The sequence below is a fragment of the Malus domestica genome, chromosome 15, assembly GCF_042453785.1.
Source record: "Malus domestica chromosome 15, GDT2T_hap1".
Classification (NCBI taxonomy): domain Eukaryota; kingdom Viridiplantae; phylum Streptophyta; class Magnoliopsida; order Rosales; family Rosaceae; genus Malus; species Malus domestica.
Genome location: NC_091675.1, coordinates 20,182,708 through 20,202,891, shown reverse-complemented (window position 1 = coordinate 20,202,891; position 20,184 = coordinate 20,182,708). Strand labels below are relative to the sequence as shown.

At 37.7% G+C, this 20,184-nt stretch overlaps 5 protein-coding genes across 5 annotated transcripts; 1 reads left to right on the top strand and 4 right to left on the bottom strand.

The window, feature by feature from the left end:
* Positions 1 to 1,019: 1,019 nt before the first annotated feature.
* On the bottom strand, positions 1,020 to 3,716 carry LOC103436144 (transcription initiation factor TFIID subunit 14b-like). Its single transcript, XM_008374570.4, has 6 exons — positions 3,343 to 3,716; positions 2,920 to 3,008; positions 2,611 to 2,832; positions 2,337 to 2,524; positions 2,134 to 2,255; positions 1,020 to 1,389 (listed from the first exon to the last, which is right to left on the bottom strand). Exons 1-6 carry the CDS (start codon positions 3,457 to 3,459, stop codon positions 1,294 to 1,296), a joined length of 834 nt encoding a protein of 277 aa, XP_008372792.3. The 5' UTR covers positions 3,460 to 3,716; the 3' UTR covers positions 1,020 to 1,293.
* Positions 3,717 to 4,732: 1,016 nt separating this feature from the next.
* Positions 4,733 to 8,027, bottom strand: LOC103436143 (uncharacterized). The gene is made up of 3 exons (XM_008374569.4): positions 7,824 to 8,027; positions 5,918 to 6,780; positions 4,733 to 5,155 (listed from the first exon to the last, which is right to left on the bottom strand). The coding sequence occupies exons 2-3, from the start codon at positions 6,775 to 6,777 to the stop codon at positions 4,981 to 4,983; spliced, it is 1,035 nt and encodes a 344-aa protein (XP_008372791.3). The 5' UTR covers positions 6,778 to 6,780; positions 7,824 to 8,027; the 3' UTR covers positions 4,733 to 4,980.
* A 1,601-nt stretch (positions 8,028 to 9,628) lies between these two features.
* LOC103436142 (endoglucanase 24-like) lies at positions 9,629 to 13,447 on the bottom strand. Its single transcript, XM_008374568.4, has 6 exons — positions 12,747 to 13,447; positions 12,231 to 12,514; positions 11,247 to 11,684; positions 10,856 to 11,003; positions 10,439 to 10,605; positions 9,629 to 10,344 (listed from the first exon to the last, which is right to left on the bottom strand). Exons 1-6 carry the CDS (start codon positions 12,988 to 12,990, stop codon positions 10,012 to 10,014), a joined length of 1,614 nt encoding a protein of 537 aa, XP_008372790.2. The 5' UTR covers positions 12,991 to 13,447; the 3' UTR covers positions 9,629 to 10,011.
* Positions 13,448 to 13,604: 157 nt separating this feature from the next.
* Positions 13,605 to 16,732, top strand: LOC103436140 (uncharacterized). Its single transcript, XM_008374563.4, has 7 exons — positions 13,605 to 13,770; positions 14,700 to 15,085; positions 15,172 to 15,199; positions 15,353 to 15,426; positions 15,551 to 15,729; positions 16,046 to 16,126; positions 16,411 to 16,732. The coding sequence occupies exons 1-7, from the start codon at positions 13,605 to 13,607 to the stop codon at positions 16,457 to 16,459; spliced, it is 963 nt and encodes a 320-aa protein (XP_008372785.1). The 3' UTR covers positions 16,460 to 16,732.
* On the bottom strand, positions 16,654 to 17,828 carry LOC103436141 (uncharacterized). Its single transcript, XM_008374567.4, has one exon. It carries the CDS (start codon positions 17,558 to 17,560, stop codon positions 17,015 to 17,017), a length of 546 nt encoding a protein of 181 aa, XP_008372789.1. The 5' UTR covers positions 17,561 to 17,828; the 3' UTR covers positions 16,654 to 17,014.
* Between the last annotated feature and the right edge of the window lie 2,356 nt (positions 17,829 to 20,184).

Sequence of the window (20,184 nt, the reverse complement as noted above, 5' to 3'; positions counted from 1 at the left end):
TCAATCGTATAGTACCTTTAATAATCGTGTCATGTTCGGATTGACTCTAATCATGCTCGAACGGAATATGTGTTAACAAAAACCCAACCCATGAACGCAAATGGCCGCCCTTGCTGGTACTACATGCTAACGCTCGAACCAATTAAAAGTTGGTATATGATGTATTGATAGGAAAATTTGTCATACGAACACCAATTATGCTGGTCCAGCAGTTTTGACTGTATTCATACGATATACGTCTTCGTATGAAAGAATTTTCCCTATCAATATATCATATACCAGTTTGGTGTTATAAATTCATTATGGCAAAACTCAATGAACCAAAGAGTTCCTCCAATACCAAAGAACCGAGTCACATATGCGGCTACCCATGTTGTGGATATGAATATGGGTAGAGAGTTCAGAATTGAATACTGGAGGCACCACAGACCATATCATCTTAGCTGAAGGCGCGACCATGATTGCCAATCCACAGAGAGAGAGAGAGAGAGAGAGAGAGAGAGAGAGAGAGAGAGAGAGAGACCTCGTGTTACAGTAGATGTTCAAAACCTAACAATTTATGGTCATGCGAATGCCATGTTTAAAGAACCTGACGTGAGAGGAAAACAACACAGAAACTGAACATTGCATTGCAAATCACTGTATCGAAAGTCAGAATTCTCTGCATTTGAATTCAGAGTTCCACTCGAACACTTGATTAATCCGATTACATTCATTGTCGCTGAATAAGCAGAAGTTAATGAACAGATTAAAGCTGCTTGAAATGACTAGAATGTTTGATGCAACAGTAACTAAAATGTGTGAAATGACTGGAAGCGGTTCGAATCATGTATTCAACTTCTAGCTGAGAGCTGAAATTGAACCTCTTGCGTTCAGTGACAGTAGACTCGGCTTGTAAGACTGAAAACCATCAAAATTACTAAGACAAAATGAGCAAAGAAACCGAGTGGCTTATGATAGTTCCGTCATACTCACAAAGAAACCGAGTGGCTTATGATAGTTCACGTCATACTCACAAATCGACCAATCAAAATATACATGTAACTTCAACATACGCATAAGTTCATTCATACATATTTTACATTCATGTGTTCGTGCACGCAAACTTCTAATTCGTGTTCAGTGATATGCTCCTTTGTTGTTCCTCTACTAACCTTCAGTTAGCTCTAAAGGAGAGATTTAAAAAACATGGAGTTTACCGTAACTGTGGATACACATGTTTACATCAATAACCATTCATTGATCTTCCGTGATTTACACCGACGAGGAAACTTCAAGGATGACCTAGCATGATCATGCATATTCGTATCCTGACGGTGGTTTTGACAGTTGGGGCGGCCCATCCAACATACTCAGTTTTCTTCTCACACTGACAATGTGGGCTTGGACCTATCAAGTTGAAGGCAATGTAAACATGTTATTCTCCCAAAAATCCCAATATAGAAATCTGCAGTCAGACCATTCAAACAGGCACAAAAGGAAGAGCAAAACGAGCAACGACTCAGTACTTTGAACTAGGCATATGCCTACACGTGAAACCAGGCCCATAAAATAAAAGTTACAAGATGAAACTCATCATACGCTTTCTGTTTAGTGAAAAACACAGGACACTCAACTATAACCCGGTATTAGACTTGACCAAAAGTAAGAAGAAAGAGGAATACAAGTTGCAAGAATTGATAAGGGCAACAGTACATGCAAAGGGTCATAGCTACAAGTGAAACCCGAGATGATTAAAAATGCATTCAAGATAGTGTGGGACATGTAAGACATCCAGCAATAACGACTCAGACTTGAAAACAATGGACAGACCTAGAGAGGATATACATACACTATAAGGGAAGAGAAACAGATCATCATAACCACCTCAACAGAAGCTAATAAAAGAATGTAATCTCTAGTAATCTTAGACAGCAGTACCCTAAACATGACCACAATTAACATGATCATATAAGCTAAAAAAGAAAGGCCAGTATTTCCATTCTTATTAGGTTGGGGGAGTGAGGAAAAAGAAATTGTATACTAGTTCCAAAGTATTAGCATTTTACAACTAGACGAATAGAATAAAACTAAAAGAGCATTGACCACATTGACTAGTAAAAATTGAAAGAGAACATAGGTACTAATTCTAACCTCTTGACGAGCCGCTGCAAGTTTTAAGAGCTCATCTGCCTCAGAAAAATTCAAGAACCACTGACTAAGGGGATGATCTTTTGTGTCCCCCCGTTCCTTGTCATTCTTCTGATCAATTGACACTGAAAAAATCCACATAAACATTTAAAATCAAAGGATTATAAGAAGCGAAGGTTCAAAATCCATCAAAGCTATAAATTTACCAGGATTAGGCAAGTTAAAACCAGCAGGTAAACGGGGTACTACTACAGCTGGATGGTTCTGCACACGAGCAAAACAAGCCTCTAAAGGATCAGGGAAAACTATTTCATTGTAAGACTCCACAACAACAGGTTTCTTGGTTGACTGGGGCCCAGATTCATCTTCAGTATATAACTTCAAATGGTGATACCTGCATGATATGAGCTCTGGTAATTACTGATCTGTCTTGTGGATGTTTTCAAGTAGATGAAATCAATATCAGAATACGCAACTCACAAGTCTAACTGTCTCTCACAGACATCATTGTGGAAGAACAGACTGATGGCAATTTCAAATTCACCCCAACCACATTCCGTTAACTCAAATGGGGGCGAATCAATCACTCTCATAGGGTTATTGAAACTAGGATGCAACTGAAATATAACTCGCTTTACCACCACACCAAGGTCCTCATTTGTTGCTCCACGAACATAAACAGTCCACTTATGGGACTGAGACCTAATAAACAGAAAACATATGCGGAAATTATTCAAAGATACAAAAAGGCATAAACGGAAATTATTCAAAGACCCAATTAATACTTACTCACTGGCCTTCCTACCGAGGTAGAATGCAACTGTCCCGTATACTATCGGCACACAGATATCAACATCCTTAAGTCTCTTGTTTGTGCTCTATGACAACCGAAACGAAAAATCATCATACATGTTATGGTATTACGTCTAAAATGAAAAGTAAATGGCATTCAAATATACGGAACCAACAAATGCATATCTCTTTCGATTCTTCCCGTTGCTTCCTCAAAGTCAATGAACTAAAAAATCTACTAGTTCCAGAAATAATATCAAAAGACTACAAATTTGCAACGAAAAAAGAAGAAAAACTCAAAATTTCCAGCCTCTAAGTTGTGATTCACTAGAAACCCACTACATTATTGAGCTAATTTACAAATTTAAAAGAAAAAATTAGAACCCAAATGTTAAGACGAACAGCGGAAAAATGCACTACCTTCTTGTCGCCATCTTCTGCAGGCTTTGAAGTTCGGACTGGCTGTGACAGTTGGGAAGAGCTGCCACCCTCCTCCGGCTGAGGCGGTTCAGATTCACCTGCTTTTCTCACTGACATTGTGAGTAAATGTCAAGGTTTTCGTGTCTTCAGTTTAAACAAAGGAATCGAAACAAGTAGTTCGACGGGAAAAGCACGAAAGGGTTTTTCAATTGGGAATATTTGCCATCTGGTATTGCAATTCCCTTGGAGAAATTAGGTTTCAGAAAGGGCAAATTGGAGGAGTAAAGAGGGGTTAGGGTTTCAGTTCGTTTGCCTTTGTTATTTTCAGCGGGATTTCCAAGTTTTCCTTTTGTTTTTTCCGAGGGAAAAAACACAAATTATTTTTTTACAAAATTCTTTATTTAAAAAAAAATTATGTTACCACTTATTACAACAGTCTAATGATTTCATTTTTAAATGAGAAGTCTTAACTTCGATTCTGGCCAAATGTGAATTTGAAGCAAATTATAGCTGGATCACCCCCTCTCCCTTATTGAGATAATATCGTTTGTTAAAAAAAAAATGTTAAGAACGAATTCCACATTTACCAGAGGGGTAACTTTGAATAGGCATAGATTATTAGATTGCACTATATTGTGAATTAATTTTACGTTGTAACCCTAATTTTTGTCAAAATGAAAGTTGAAAACTCGTATTTTAAGTAGTAAGTCTTGCGTTTTAAAATAAATGAAAACTGATACACAAATTTTGTTGACTCACGGGAATAGCTTTAAAAAAAATGTAAATAATTAACAAACGAGTTTTGATTTTTTGAAAAAAAAAATTAAAAACAAAATAGCTGTTGTACCGTCCCTTATTATTTTTCAAGGTATCCTACAAAAGGATAAAAACCCAACGGCCCCATACAAGAAAGAAAGTCAAGGTAACACGAATCCGAATTTATGAGGATTTTAGAAATCCGTGAATCGTGTTCATTAATCGTACATCGTACGATTAAAAATTATTTTAAATATTTTTATTTAAAATTAAACACAAATAATACTTGACAAAAACTGCACGATGTACGATAAACGGACACAATTCACGGATTTTCAAGATTCTCACCAAAAAGATCCTGGGGGGATCCTGTTGGAAGGTAACACTATCATGTGAAATATAAAACTTTGTAAAAAAATAAAATGCATGGCGATGCATGATAATTTTAGGAAATTGTGCAAGTCTTTCTGTGGTACCTGTTTAGAAGCAAATACAAATGCTGAGAATAAAAGAGCCGATTCAACTTCCCGTTTAGCCTATAGATTATAAAACATTTCTAGTTAGAATGTGGCCGGAGTTCAGACAAAGTGCAGATCATTCACCAATAACATTCAAATGAAACCTATACAGCAAGTGATTAACAATGAGATTGTATTCCAATCAATGTATGATGTTCTGGGTACGGTCCAACAACAGCGTAAATGCAGAACTAGACAATGAGTTCAAGGGGCTCTTCACAATGTTACAATTGAAAGAACGAGTCTCGGACAGAGATTGCAATCCAGAGTCGCTCACTCCTGCATGCCTCTCTGGTACGTTGATAGGTGGAACTGATCCGAACTGTGTTGCAAAGCAAGCCACTGGCAAGCGAGCGTCAGCAAATTAGATGTTCGAGGCACTCAAAGCCATCACCTTGCATTGTTCATTCATGGCCAGAAGTTGGGCCTCTTTCTTGTCAAGAAGAGCGCTCAGCTTCACATTTTCTTCCATAAGTTTCTGGACTTCCGTCTCTTTCTGGATTTTCTCACCCTCTAACTGTGTTGTTTTCGCAACTAGCCTGTTTCAAAGCAACATCAAATGATAAAGCACCAAACATTTCTACCTAGAGTTGATGGTTGCAGAAAAGGGCCGAGATCAAATTGCTACAGAGGAATAACCCATATTACAACGATTGTTAAAAAACGTAAGAACTTGTGCACACACGAAAACACATGCATATGCCTGCGCATGCACATATGTAGAAGACTGACACGTTCATGTTTCTATGGAAATAATGACAAAGATTATCTCTATTTTTTTCTTTTTACTGAGAAGAAGATTCTCATAAAAATGGAAAAAGAAATTCAAATAGATATGTTTAAAAACATCATTTAGCATTATAAATACTTCAAATACATTTTTTCTGTAATATTCTATGTGCCTTGGCCATGTAAATGAAACTAAACAAAGAAAAAGCCCAACACTTTCTTAACTAAAGGATATAAGAGTACCAACGTAAAAATCTTTTTCTATTGACTAAGTTCCGATTTCAAGAGAGTGGCCAATTGTTTTAAAGAAAAAAATCAGCACCTCAATTGATCAAACCAAGAAGTTCTACTTACCATGTTCATGTTTGATGTCACTTGCCATGACACAAGCAATACAGTGCCCAGCAAAGCACTCAATCCATGATAATGGGGCACTCAATCCATGATAATTTGTGGGACAAACAAGAGAAAAACAAGGATAGCAAAGAATATGGCATAACCAGCTAAATGATAGAAGTGGAAGCACTCGAGATGAATGAATATATATTGAATGCAGAAGTAAACATACTCACCGCTCAAACAGTCTCTCTATAGTTTGAAACTGTTTCTCAGATGAAAGCAGAGTTTCTCGTACAGTTATAAGACTGCTAACATATGATTTCAGAGACTCAAAGTCCCGCTTGACACGGCAAAGCTCCTGTTCATTTTCTGCAGCTCGTAGCCTCTGCCTAGTAGTTTCTTCAACCAAATCCTCAACTCTCTGCCGCATTTCATTTAAAATACCATTTGTACCTAGTGCAAAGTGTTCCATCTCCTCTAGCTTCACAGACATGTTCTCAATTTGAACCGACTTTTTTTTAATTTCTTCCCGACCAAAAGTCACCTTCTCCTTCTCAATTGCAGTTTCAGATTCTGCCACTAAAACTCTCTTCACAAGAGCTTCCATTACATCCGTAACCATCTGAACAGATTTAAGTAGTTCACCAATATAAGCCGCATCTTGTTCATCCAGAGGACCATGCTGGTTGCTAATCCCAACCCAAGTGTCTTCATCTGGACTATCAAAGGAAGTAAGATCAACATTCCTAGACCAACCAGACAATGGTGTACCATTTTTATCAACAAGGCCCACCCCTTCTAATTGTTTGATGCCGCATGATGTATGTGCTAAATGAGGAACAGCCATTACTCTTGATTTTGATTTCAAGTATGTTAACACCGTTGCAGTAGTTTTAACTCTCCGCCAAAGAATCTCCAGTTCCTTTTTGGAATCTACCTTCGACCCCTCTATACAAAGCTTTACCTCCATAAGCTTTGTTTGTAATACATCTACTTGGGATTGGCGATGTTCTATCTCCTGCTTCCACGGTTCATGTGTTTGACCCAGCTGAGACTTCAAGGTTGACAAGTCAGCATCTTCCTCTGCTGCCATCCCCTGTTCAAAGTTGCGAAAATGAAATCTTTGAAATTTAATACGACAATGACTATTGACCCTTCAAAGGAATAACATATTATGAAGCTTAAATAAAGTTATAAGCAGAAAACAAGGTTCCTAGTAACTCAAATAGGCTTGATAGCATAAAAAAATATACGAAGTTTCCATCTTGGGATATTTGGCATAGTTCTCTTGTAAATGCAGTTGAAATGCACCCAAATCAAAATAAATATAAGGTTAATCATATTAAACACATTCACCACTCCAAACTATTCAATCACGGAAAAAGGCTTAAATCCAAGCTGCATATGCTAGCACTAAAGAACTGGGATATTCGGCATGATGTGGTCGTTGTAAGGTTCAAGCAATGTAGGTTATACACTCTAGTACAAAGAACCTAATAGGTTGCTTAAACGAAACTTAGTCGAATGGAGCCAAATCTACGCCTCGAGAAAAAAATATTAACACGCGTAAGAAATGTTTTAGTTCACCAATAGCGGAACAAATGGGTGATCATCGCCCAAGTACTTTTAGGTATTTCCCTGAAAAGCTACACAATCACTCATACATGCAATCAGATAACCAAACAACAACAGGCCAGCAACGCAAATGCATCCCTCAACTACAACTCGATAGCATTACGCAGAAGAAATCTAGACGACAGACAGATTAAAGAAGATCCAAAATACGAATCATAAATCTAAGTATATTTCAAGTTCAAAAATTCTGAGAAATGGAAGTGAAAATTAAAAAAATATATTTATATTTGCACAGAAACTTAAATCAAGCTTAACCCTAATTATCATATTTCGAAACTAATTCTGTAAACTTTTGCTCTACAGCTCATCAAACTAATCGCATACAATCACAATCCGATCTTAACAAAAAACCTAAACTTCGAACAAATTTACATAGCAAACTGAGAAAGGCGCGTAATCTCCAAAAATAAAACGAAAATCTAGCATCGGACGCACCAAAGAGAAGGAAACGATGAACGATTAAAGCAAAATTCAAACCGTTGAGAGAGAGAGATGAGAAGGGACCTTCGGAATCGAGGAAACGAAAAGGAATTCCGACGAAAGTTGGAGTGGAGGAGGAGCAGATGGGTGGGTGGTGGGTGCCGTCTTCCTTCGTTTTCGTCCAGCACACCGGTTTTTTTCTGTCTGCCCCTTTCTTTTTCTGTTTTCAAATAAACAAAATATAAACGGGAAAATTTGATGAAAAATGTCTATTCACATACCTTCTACATTTTTTTTAAGTTATCATACGAATTAAAATTTTCAGCAGTTTTTCATACCAATTTTTTATTAATTTATTATCTCCTCTTAATTTCGTTAAGTTATCCATCTAAAATAAGTCATGGGACTTTCCTATGACTTATTTTTAAAGTTATTCTAGACATTTCAAATCCTCACCTCTGTTCAAGATTGGTTCAGACATTTCAACTTCATTTTTTTATAGACATGAATGACCTCGCTGATTCTCAAAGCTTGCAAGCTTGCAATTAGTTAAAATTCATGTTAGTGAACCTAATGTCTTTCTTAGTAGTTGACAATAAGTTTTTCAAACGAAGCTAGCATGTTCTTTTTACCATCAAAAGTTTTCGGTTCGTACCAAAAAGAAGTAGAGAATTTGTGAAAAAGAGGTCAAAAGTCTTAGGCCAATTTATTCTCCCACTCCATGTTTAAATATATCTATGTATAAAAATAAAATAAAAAACTTGTGAAAAGGTCTCAAAAGTTCGAAATAATTCTGAACACAAGTCATGCGCATTGTATATGATTTATTTTGAATAAAAAAAAACTTAACGGTGTTAGGTGATATGACAAATTAATGATTTCGAAAAAATGATATGACAAGTCGCTTAAAATTTTATTTCATATGACAAGTTAAAAAAAATATATAAATTCATAAGACATTTTTAAAAAATTTCTTTTTTTTTTTTTTAAATATAAGAGATATTGGGCGATGAAGAAATCAAATCTATGATCCGCTTTGAAAATAAATATTGTGCCCTTTATGCAAGTGATGTTGAGAGAGGACGAATCGAACTTAGAACCTCGTGGTTTCTTCCTCTCTTTTCTATTCAATTGTAGGGTTTAGAACCTTACAAAGAAGACAGGGTCGACTAAATATCATATGATTCAAATGTTTCTTCAGTGACGCAATAAGCTCCAAAGCTATGTTAATTATTTTGGAACAAGTTCTATCGATAGAGTTCGTATCCATTACATGGAATATATCAATAACATTAGAAGCTCGTTCGGAAGTACTTTTAAAATAGTTGAAAGCGTTTTCGATGAAAATATTTTTGGAACAAATTCTAAGTAAAACTGCAAATAAATCCTAGAAAACACTTCAAGAAGAACATAACTGATGCTTCTTGCAAGAAACCTTTCAAGTGCTTTTGCAACCAAAAAATATTTTCTATAAAAGCGTTTTCAATTATTTTAAAAGTCTTCTAAACGAGCTCTAGGTTGAGATATGTTTCTTAAGTTTGATTTATGATGAGGAAAGTGTTTGTTTTGTTTGGGATGTTGGAGTTCTTTAAAAACTTGCATTGTTTTTGGGGCAATTAGCTGAAAATCAGTTTTTGGTATTTGTTCTTAGAAATGATCAGTTTTTATCATGTTGTTATTTTAGCATCATTACATCACTGCTGAGACATCCATATACAATCAAATGTCAAAACCGATCTTTGCAACTAATTGACCATACCGATTTTTGGCATTTGTTCGCAGAAGTTATCAGTTTTTATCATGTCGTCATTTTAACATTAGATTGAGATGACGTGTTTTCTAACTGGTTGAGCTTAATATGCTTATACCACAATGGGAAGAACCCAACATTTCAAACCAAAAACCTGCCAATATTACAAAGAGAACAACATCCAACAGCAATGATAAATCAAGTCACAGCTCAATATTTTCACATCAGGGAAATGGGCAAATCCCAGTCTGGTGTTCCTGCTAGCTAAAACCAGCATGAGATCAATCACCTCTGTCTCCACCTGAATCACTAAAAAGATACCGTACGAGCGAAAACCCGGCGTAACCAAGTTGGCCGGCTAGAGCAGTGTCTTCTTTTGCACTCCAACTCGGATCTCCTCCCCAAGTTTGAACTATATTACAATGTCACTCGAACATATATAACCATACCTACATGCTATATTACAATGTCAAGCGACCGCCTAAAGCCCCGCATCAAGAGGGGCCACACAAAATCTTGTGTCTACGAGAAAGTCTTGGCCACTGGAGAAGTGGCAACTAAGCCTGATAGGAGTGCCACAATAAGGGCACTATTGTAAGTGCTTGGCTCACCTTGCATTGAATTGTTCCTGGAATCAATGTAGGTCTCATTCATGAAAGGGCCACCAACTAGGGCACCAACAGCTACATTTGGGTTGGGATTGGGTGAGTCCAGCCACTTAAACCCGTCTATGCAGCCGGTTTCTGCACCCACTGGAATTGAAGCTCCCCTGTGGTGAACATATTGAGGGTAGCTGCTTCCGTACCCTACAAGGTAGCTCATCCTCATTGGGTTTTCTCCTAGCACATAATCTGCCTGCAAGGGTTTTTGTTTGCAATTAGGTTAGTTTGATGAAAACGGGCAAGAAAAACCAACTTATATATGATGATGAACTAGCCCAATCGAATACCTGAGAGATGGCAAACTTGCGAAGGTCAACAGGATTGTAGGATTTTCCATCGCAATACAGGATTTCGGTTTTAGATGTTAGCATGTAGTCACTATAGAGAATGGCTAAAAATGCTGAAGCCACAGCATGCTGTAGACAGTTCCATTTTATCACCCAAATCAGACCGCCTACATCGCATGACATGCACTCATCAATTTAGTCTTCGCACACACGATGTGACGTGCGTGTGCATTCAATTAGCATGTATCAAAGGAAAAAAAAACCGATTGTTTTCCATTGGATAATGAGGCATAAGCTAACATGTTCTGTACATGAGTTTCTTGTAGTCAGACAACAATGATGAATATATGTGAAGAGATTAGTGAGTGCGAAGATGCTAATTCGTGCGAAATAGTGACAGCAAAAAGAATAGCTTACTGGATGTTCTGCTGGATGTTGCCGTGGGGGAATCGGGTAGAAGTGAACACATGAAAACCTCTGCAGTTTCCCTGTATTCCTGAAGATCAATGTTCTCTGCAGATGACATGTCTTTTGTGCCAAAGAAACTTATCCTAGACATCAGAACCTGCTCCAACATGACACAAATTGTATTTATTCTTCAAGAGACTTACAACAAATAATTTTTCGTGACAGCATATGACCTGAAAATGATTAGAAGCAACTAAATGCGGGTTCACAACCCGTTTTACTTAAACAAAAAGGGCTTGCCGTATCTTCAGGATAGTTAAACAACAAAAATGCTTAGTTGTAATAGTTAATCTTGGCCTATAAACTACACAATGGTAAACCATTGTTATATACTATGTACCTGAGTTGCAGCATGCTTGTCATCCCAGCTAAACCAAGACGGACTTCCCCAATTTGCAAACGCTGGCCCGTTCTGTTCGGTTGCATATTTGAAGTAGGTTGGGTCTTCAGTTGCATGATAGAGCCAGGTAGCTGCCCATAAGAGTTCGTCTCCATATCCTGTAGAGTTGTAGTAGATTTGCACTTGGGGAATGCTGACACTATAGGCACCTCTATAAGTATCAGCAAAAGAAAACAGCTGCTCGGCGTGCGTGAGGAGCAACTTAGAGTAAGAGGAGTTGATTTTCCTGAACACCAGAGATGCCGACGCCATGGCAGCTGCAGTTTCTGCTGCAACATCTGTTCCTGGGAAGGATGTGTTGATTTGAATCAGAGGCCTTTTCTCTGTCATGACTTCCGGTCTCTGCCAACAGTTGTGATCCAACTCAGGATCACCCACCTTCAATCACATAAAAGTTAACAAATTAACAAACAAACAAAATTTAGAGAAAGAGAAAGAGATTAAGAACAAAGCAATCTTATCACATGATGATAGAGATAGACAATTATATACTATTAGTTGTAGGCGAGAAAATCCGAGAGAATAGGGCACTACTAGGTCACCAAAATTCGTTCACTAAATAATGTTCTCTTACGAAACTTGTATCGCAAGACACTCTTATATGCCTGACTGTGAATGCGATCAAATTAAGGCAAGAATAAACCTAATGAATTGTCCCCATTCACGATCTAGCAATCCTAGTGTATTCAAACAAACATGATACTAAGAGTAATGTTCTCTAAACAAACTTATATTGCAAGACAGATGTTTTTACACTGCGATTTGCGAGACACTGGTTCTAGACCACAAATTCAGACAATAATTGATCTAATGAATTGTCCCGATTCACAGTCTAACAACTTGAGCATTACCGTCCATGTATCGAAGAGTTTACTAGGATATCATTGAAAATTTGAAGTAATTAACCTAAATAATGTAACTAACCTGAACATAAAGCACATTTGGAGAAGGATGTGCATTGATTAGGTAATCAGTGATCCACTTAAGTGAGTCATGGGCATGATCCAACTGCTTCACAGCTTTCATTTGGTCTCCATATTCAAGAATCGCCCAAGACAACACAGTTGCAGTGAAAGCCATGGGAAAGCCAAACTTGATGAGATCACCTGCATCATACAGTCCCTTTGACAAATCCAAATCATCCTCACTCCCGTCTTGGAGGCCCGAATCCCCTCGCCACGGAATGGGGTTATCCACCAGCTTACCAGCTGCAACAAGAAGAAGAAGTAACACAGGATCATAACATGCTTGGTTTATAACTTACAAATAAAATCAAGGGATCATTGAGACTGTTTCTGCAGAAAGCACAACGTTTTTAAGTTTTTCTGACAAACAAAAGCAGAAATGTGCTTCTAGTTGACAGAAAACCGCTTTTAGCCTTTCCAGAAGCAGTCCCAAAAAGACCGCAAAACAAGAAACGGAGAATTGGGTTTATGTTACATTTCTGGGCATCGAAGAACTGCATGGAGATCTGAAGAGCTTCGGAGTATTTTGGCATGATGGCGCCACGGTGACCTGAGACCCTGCTTGATTTCCAGTGCTTGAAATACTGTACAAGAGTAAGTGCAACCATTGCTGCTAGCAGAGAGATAGTTAATAACAGAAGTAACCGCCAACACCATCTCTCCGTCTTCGACTTCGACTCTGTGCTGCAATCGGCTTCTTTCCCAGCTTTCAGTTCCATGTTTCACATCCGATTCAAAGCGATAGTTCTCCGAACCATTTTTCTACAAGATTCGAGCTTTTGATCCGTAAATACCAATTCCGATTGTGATTTCCCGACCCAGAAGAAGGAAAAAACAGTCGGTCTTTTGTTTTATTTGATGGATTCAGAGACAGATTGTGTGATGCCCAACGCGACCGCGGGTCTGCGTGGAAGGCAGATAGACGTGGCCGGAGAATGATGCCGTTATGAGCGTCGGGACAACCTTATGAATTGCAAAAACGGCTGGCGCGGCTTGTCCGTTGTTTTGAAAGATTTTTGCTTTGTTTGTTGCGCGGTACAAAAAAAAAAAAAACAAACATCAACACTCGTGCTGGGCCTATTGGGCCTGAAGATATTGGGCCACGGCCCTAATCAACTAGTGACGGCCCGTATTATCCTGTTTTTTTTCAAGGTCAACTGGACAAGGGCGCGAGAGGTAGGAGCTCGCCCGGCAACTCGAGAGTTCCGTAGTCCGTACGATCCCTGCGTCTCGCTTGCTTGCTCGTCGACCCTCGGAGCTTAGCAGACACACAGATATATAGGCGGAAGACGAAGGAGCGGAGTAGGAGTGAGAACTGTAATCTAATCAAACAATGGCGGAAGGAAGAGAAGGGGATTGGGAGTGCAGTGGATGCAGGAACAGAAACTACGCCTTCAGATCCTTCTGCAATCGCTGCAAGCAGCCTCGCCTTCTCGTCGACACCAAAACCCCCGCCGACTCTAAGTGGCTCCCTCGCATCGGCGATTGGATCTGCACCGGTTAGACCTCACGCCCCTCTCTCTCTCTCTCTCTAACTTTCTCTCTCTAAGATTGCTAGAATTTTACTAGGGTTAATTTTGGTTTGTATATGGATATGGGTTTTGGGAGTTGTAGGGTTTAAGGGTATTTATATGGGGTTTTGATTGAATTGTACTGCACATATAATAATGGTTACTTCAACGGGTTTGGTGTTTCTATTTTTAGGAAGAAAATTAGAGATGTAAACAGTCCCCTTTCCTTATTATTCATTAACGGTTAGAAACTTAGATGCTTATGGCCGATTGATAACCATTTCGTTATCAGTTTTTAGTTTTCATTGACGGTAATAAGCCTAATAACATCTCACACTCTTCTTTCTTGTTTATAATTGAGAATTAAAGCTTGGGGAGTGCTGTCTTCTCAGTTCATTCCAATTACCCATTTTCAGTTGCCTTTTTGTAAGTTGGGTTCAAAGGGAAAGACGGTCATTTTACAAATCGTTTATCAGTTTTGTTGAGAGAGATAGAGGTTGAGTATGGCAGTTAGGGTACATGCTTTGTTTGGTATATAAGAATATAGGAAAGGAATGAAGTACAACTTTGAAGTTGAATTTCCCAGTTGAACAAATATACGATCTTTTTTCTTTGGGTGCGTTCGATTTCAATTACAGAAAGAGTATATCTTACTTGCACGTTCGTAGCCTAATGAGTAATGACACATTTCCTTGACCTTGTTTATTCAATGTGAATGCATAATTGTTATTGCAGCTTGTATTTTTCTTTGCTTTTCATTTTTTTATCAAGTTGAAAAAAAAAATGGTTAGCAACTCGCTATCAATTAGGTTGAGTGGTTTCTGTTTCTTGTATGGGTGTTTTGGTGTGGGGTGGACTTGTTGGTGTGCGTACTTGGCTGGATTGTGGGTTGGGTGTGTGTGGCAATGGATCAATAGGTTGCACTAACAACAATTATGCATCAAGAGAAAAGTGCAAAAAGTGCGGGCAACCAAAGGAGGTAGCGGCAATGCCAGCGGTTGCAATCCCCGGAGCTTCTCTCCCAACTTATTCACATCATTTTGCCAGGGTCCAAGGAGGACGGGACCAAAGGATGATGATGGGCAATGGTGCTCCCCCACATTCGCTTCCTCTGAACTGGTCTATACCAGGGGCTGATAAGTTTGGAGTTCAGCTGGCTTCTACTTGGCCTGTAGGTGGAAACCATAATGCTGGACTTCCACATGCAAATTCTACTAATCAGCTTCTTTCAGTTCCAAAAGGATGGCGCAGTGGTGATTGGTTATGCAGTTGTGGTTTCCATAATTATTCATCTCGAACACAGGTATGATGATGCTACATGAGCATTTGAAGCAAAGAGTTTTCCTTACCTAACTGTTGATTTCTGATCAAACTTTGATTTATCTGCAGTGCAAAAAATGCGATGCTTTTCCACCGTGTACGCCCTTTCTTTATCAGCATTGCAATTGTCGTATGATGGATTTATGTTTTAGAAGCACCTGAGCTACAGTTATTGGGTTCCATTATTAATCACTGGTATCATATTGTAACTAATGCTCATTTATTTCCATTCCTCTTTTTTCATATAAAGCTCTTGGAATGAAGCGATTAGCATCCGAAGAGCTTGTTCATGACTGGGATAACAAGAGACTGAATGTAGGACATGTAAGGATGATCTATCTTTTCTATGGAATTTTAGATTATAAAACTTTATAATATTGTTTCATACAGTATCCCTTGCTTTCTTCCTCTCCTCATTCTCTCCGTATTCTTTTCACTAAATGTGCAGACAGTTGGGCAGCAGCAATCCTATCCTGGATTTGAGCAAGTAGTAGGGACCAGTGGTAACCCCGCAACTGGACCTTACGCTCCTTATCATCCCAATATAAGCTCAGGCGTGGCTCCGAATTTGCAAGTACCCATGCCATTCACACAGCAAGCAATGACACCTACGCTTCTTGGAAAAGGGTGAGTTTGGAATCAGCTTTTCCTTTTACATATGCATGCTTAGGTACCACATTCGGTTGGTTAGATAACAGTTTTGGTCTTTGAGTCTTTGTTATTATATGCATATTTGTTCTTGCAGTGTATTATTCATGTTTATTTAACTATTTTCAGTTTGCTTCCACCCCTTTTTAAACGTGGATAATATCTATCCCTAATTAAATATGGCCCCTATAAACGTCACTTATGATGAGCCTATATTTTTTAGCACAAAATCAGCTATTGTAAGATTAGCTTCTTTGATAAGGATTTTCTTACTTATATTTTATTGACTTCGCAGCGCAAAGCAATGGCGTAATGGGGATTGGATGTGCACAAATTGCAACAATCATAATTATGCATCTCGATTAAACTGCAATAGGTTAGTTTCTAAACTAAGCATTGATTCCTCTTTTGCTTAACATTCGTTACTTCATCCTTTTCCTTGGGTTTTAATCCCAACTTTACCAATGGCATAGTAAACTGTTTTCCCATATGGTATGGAATATATCCTGATGGAGCAGTGAAACCTCTTTCTTGATATATCCTGATAGAACAATAATTTTCAAATTTTGTGTATCAATTATGCTCCGAGTTGAGGCGTGTAAATGATCTGCATTATACATAGTAATTTGCTCTGAATGTTGGAACCCTTGTTATCTGCAGGTGCAAGACTGAAAGAGATGCAACCGCTCAGCCAGTGAAGGCCATGTAGCCATTCAAATTCATAAAGTTGTATGCTTGGTGCTCATTCAAGTTTTGATTTAGCCTTTCATTGTGTACTATGTTGAGGTGAAGATGAACCTTTTGCTATAAGCGCCGGGTTATCTCACATTATTCAGATAGCATATTGATATTCACTCTTAATCGTTGCACTGCAATAATGTAATTTACAGCTCCATAGTTCCGTTTCACAGAGAAGACATGGCTGTGTACGCTTTATTCATCAGTAATATTACATGCTCAAAACTGTGTTTTTCCTCCGGAATTTTCTCGTCGGATTGTCCTGGAGTGCTAATTTATGCTAACAATAAAGATGCATGTTTTCTTCGTAATACAAACAATATCGGGGTTGAGGAATTGGACACCAGAATCTCGGATGCAGGTGAATGCTTTTGACCAGTTGAGCTATAGACCTTTCGCTAACGATAAGTATTTGGTTCGTAGAATCGATAAGTTGTAGATTGTATGTGAACGAAGTCTACTATAACATCATCGAAATCAAAACGCGAAGTAGAAAATCTCTTGGAGAAGAGAATGATTGAATCAATCAGGAACCCTTGAGGATGGAAGTGGGAGAGAGAGGAGGTGCATCCAACTGGTACAGGTTAAGAGCTGGTCCAACAAACCTGAAGAGAATCCAAGCCCCAATCACTATGTAAATTGAAGCATAAGCAAACTTATTTAACCAAAACAAAGCACCCTTCTCCCCCACATAAAGCTCCAATGCCTTTTCCCCCAGGCTCATATCCTCCCACTTCTTTGGAGCAGCACTAGCTTGAGCCTTCATGACCCGTCCCCCGTCCCTCTCACCGCCCTCCTCTCGCTGCTGCTTCGTCCGCCTTCTCAACCTCTTCTTAAACCGCACTCCCGTGGCGTCTGGGGCTGCCACGCTGTTGCCGTCAGTGTCCGGACTGCTAGTGCTGCCACCACCATCACTGCCGGTGGTGTTGTAAACTAGTGTGCTGATTCTGAGAGGCCGGGGACGGGCGGGGGAGAAGATATGGTTATGTTTAGTTGGCGAAGGTTTTGTGAGGGCGAGGTGGGTTGGGGAGGCTGGCGTTGAGCTGAGGAGGTGGAGGAGTTTGGCGTCCATTGTTGTTGAAGTTTGCAGGTGCAGCCAACTCCAAGTGAGTGAGTGGATGGATGTTGCTTTTATCACTTTCTTTATCTTTTCATTAATTTTCTTCCTGTCTGCTTAAAGAATAGTTTGGTTGGGCTTCAACTTCAAGTGGGCCTTAACAATTTCTTTTGATTTCGTTTTAATGCAAGCGATTGAGCGGGAGAGAGATTGAACCAAGGAAAACACAACAATGGATCATGTAACTTGCAAAATGCTATAAGAATTTTACTAGGATTATTTGTGCAAATTTTAAGGTATTTTAGCTATATTTAGTATCAAATTCGTCATTTATGAGATTCAAACCTAAGGCCTCTCACTTTTAAGTGAAGATAAATATTATCAGACCGTAGTACTGAGTAACAATTTATAATAAGAATTATGACTTTTATTTTAACAACCAAGAAAGAAATTTAGGGATGTCTTGTATATGGTGTTTAATGGACTTTCAGATCCTCAGATTTGCCTCTCCGTAGCTTCAGAAGCAAATCCCAGGAGGCCTTCGTTCTCTATCGCTGATTAACAAAAAAGAAAGAGGTCAAGAGATAAAATATAAAAGTTAGAGCAAGATATTTTTGTGAGGTTTTGGTAAGACCGTCTGTGTGGTGAGCGGCTTCGTCGAAGATTGTGCTCAACCACATTTCTTATGGAAGATGATCTTTTTCGGATTCTCTTTGTGGGGATCCGGAAGATTAATAATTCTGTATGTTTATTATATATCGTACGGTCAATTTTCGTTAAATACTATTTATATTTAATTTTAAATAAAATAATTTAAAATAATTTCTAACAACACTATATACGGTGAACAAACACAATTGATTGATCATTTGAAACACTACAAATAGGATCGCGATAGGATCCTATTCCTTATCTTATCTCCCTTACTTTCTTAACACTATTATTTCATATTAAAAAGACGGTGTTACTATTTACACTATTTTTTTACTTTTAACACATTTCTTTTAATTTTCTGTCATTAAATCAAATGAATTGGAGATAATCAAATGATATAAATTAAAAGGAGTACGTGGAAAATAAAAATAAATGTGTAGATATCAACACTCTAAAAATAACGTAAAAAGTGAAAGCTCTCGCACACTTGCCGAATCCTAATCTTAGATACTATTTTTAGCTTTAGAATAATTAGGTTTTCCTCATTTACTTGTCCAAGCAACAACTTTTAATCTGAATTTCGTATCAGAAGTTAGAGCTTTCGTGCATTTTTTAGTTTACAATTAAAACACTAAATACATTTTAATTATTATGTAAATTCTATACTTAACCAGAAAAAACCTAAGTAGCCTCTTTATTTTTTTTTCTAGTAAGTATGCAAATCCATTCATTCCAAAATGATTAGTGAAAGAGCTTTGAATCAGCCTCTTTATAGCAAGTTCATAAAAGTTTGTTAAATGGTAGAATCGCATACCCATATATCCTTATTGACAACTCAATTTGTGTAGAAGGTTTGAAAAACTTTATAAATGGTTGGTGCGGAACGTTTTTTTTTTCTTCGTTCAGATTGAAATTCCTAACAAGATTTTTGCGAGATCCACTGTTAACATTTTATTCTCAATAATTTGTACGTATTCCTTCTTAATATATGAATATCTTACTTACACTAAAAAAAACTGAGGCTGAAAACAGAGTTCTTAAAAATTTGGTTGTGATAAAATATCTGAGAAACACTAAATACATTTTAATTATTATATAAATTCTATACTTAACCAGAAAAAACCTAAGTAGCCTTTTTTTTTTCTAGCTAGTATGCAAATCCATTCATTCTAAAATGATTAGTTAAAGAGCCTTGAATCAGCCTCTTTATAGCAAGTTCATAACAGTTTATTAAATGGTAGAATCGCATACCCATATATCCTTATTGACAACTCAATTTGTGCAGAAGGTTTGAAAAACTTTATAAATGGTTGGTTCAGGACGTTTTTTTTCTTTTCGTTCAGATTGAAATCCCTAGCAAGATTTTTATCGAGATCCACTGTTAGCATTCTATTCTCAATAATCTGTACGTATTCCTTCTTAATATATGAATATCTTACTTACACTAAAAAAAACTAAGGCTGAAAACAGAGTTCTTAAAAATTTGGTTGTGATAAAATATCTGAGAAACACTAAATACATTTTAATCATTATGTTAATTCTATACTTAACCAGAAAAAAACCTAAGTAGCCTCTTTTTTTTTTTCTAGTAAGTATGCAAATCCATTCATTCTAAATTGATTAGTTAAAGAGCTTTGAATCAGCCTCTTTATAGCAAGTTCATAACAGTTTGTTAAATGGTAGAATCGCGTACCCATATATCCTTATTGACAACTCAATTTGTGTAGAAGGTTTGAAAAACTTTATAAATGGTTGGTGTGGGACGTTTTTTATCTCTTTATTCAGATTGAAATTCCTAGCAAAATTTTTATCGAGATCCATTGTTAACATTCTATTCTCAATAATCTGTACATATTCCTTCTTAATATATGAATATCTTACTTACACTAAAAAAAACTGAGGCTGAAAACAGAGTTCTTAAAAATTTGGTTGTGATAAAATATCTGAGAGAGAGAGAGAGATTGAGTTATGACGTGTTATGTGTG

Coding starts and splice junctions, on each gene's coding strand:
- LOC103436144 (XM_008374570.4), bottom strand. CDS start 3,459: ATGTCAGTGAGAAAAGCAGGTGAATCTGAACCGCCTCAGCCGGAGGAG. Junction 2,833..2,919: donor CTCGGTAGGAAGGCCAGTGA/GTAAGTATTAAT, acceptor TCTGTTTATTAG/GTCTCAGTCCCATAAGTGGA. Junction 2,256..2,336: donor TTTTAACTTGCCTAATCCTG/GTAAATTTATAG, acceptor GGATTTTTTCAG/TGTCAATTGATCAGAAGAAT.
- LOC103436143 (XM_008374569.4), bottom strand. CDS start 6,777: ATGGCAGCAGAGGAAGATGCTGACTTGTCAACCTTGAAGTCTCAGCTG. Junction 5,156..5,917: donor ATAGAGAGACTGTTTGAGCG/GTGAGTATGTTT, acceptor GCTTTGAAACAG/GCTAGTTGCGAAAACAACAC.
- LOC103436142 (XM_008374568.4), bottom strand. CDS start 12,990: ATGGAACTGAAAGCTGGGAAAGAAGCCGATTGCAGCACAGAGTCGAAG. Junction 11,685..12,230: donor CAAATGTGCTTTATGTTCAG/GTTAGTTACATT, acceptor ATGTGATTGAAG/GTGGGTGATCCTGAGTTGGA. Junction 10,345..10,438: donor GCAAGTTTGCCATCTCTCAG/GTATTCGATTGG, acceptor AAACCCTTGCAG/GCAGATTATGTGCTAGGAGA.
- LOC103436140 (XM_008374563.4), top strand. CDS start 13,605: ATGGCGGAAGGAAGAGAAGGGGATTGGGAGTGCAGTGGATGCAGGAAC. Junction 13,771..14,699: donor CGGCGATTGGATCTGCACCG/GTTAGACCTCAC, acceptor ATGGATCAATAG/GTTGCACTAACAACAATTAT. Junction 15,086..15,171: donor ATTATTCATCTCGAACACAG/GTATGATGATGC, acceptor ATTTATCTGCAG/TGCAAAAAATGCGATGCTTT.
- LOC103436141 (XM_008374567.4), bottom strand. CDS start 17,560: ATGGACGCCAAACTCCTCCACCTCCTCAGCTCAACGCCAGCCTCCCCA.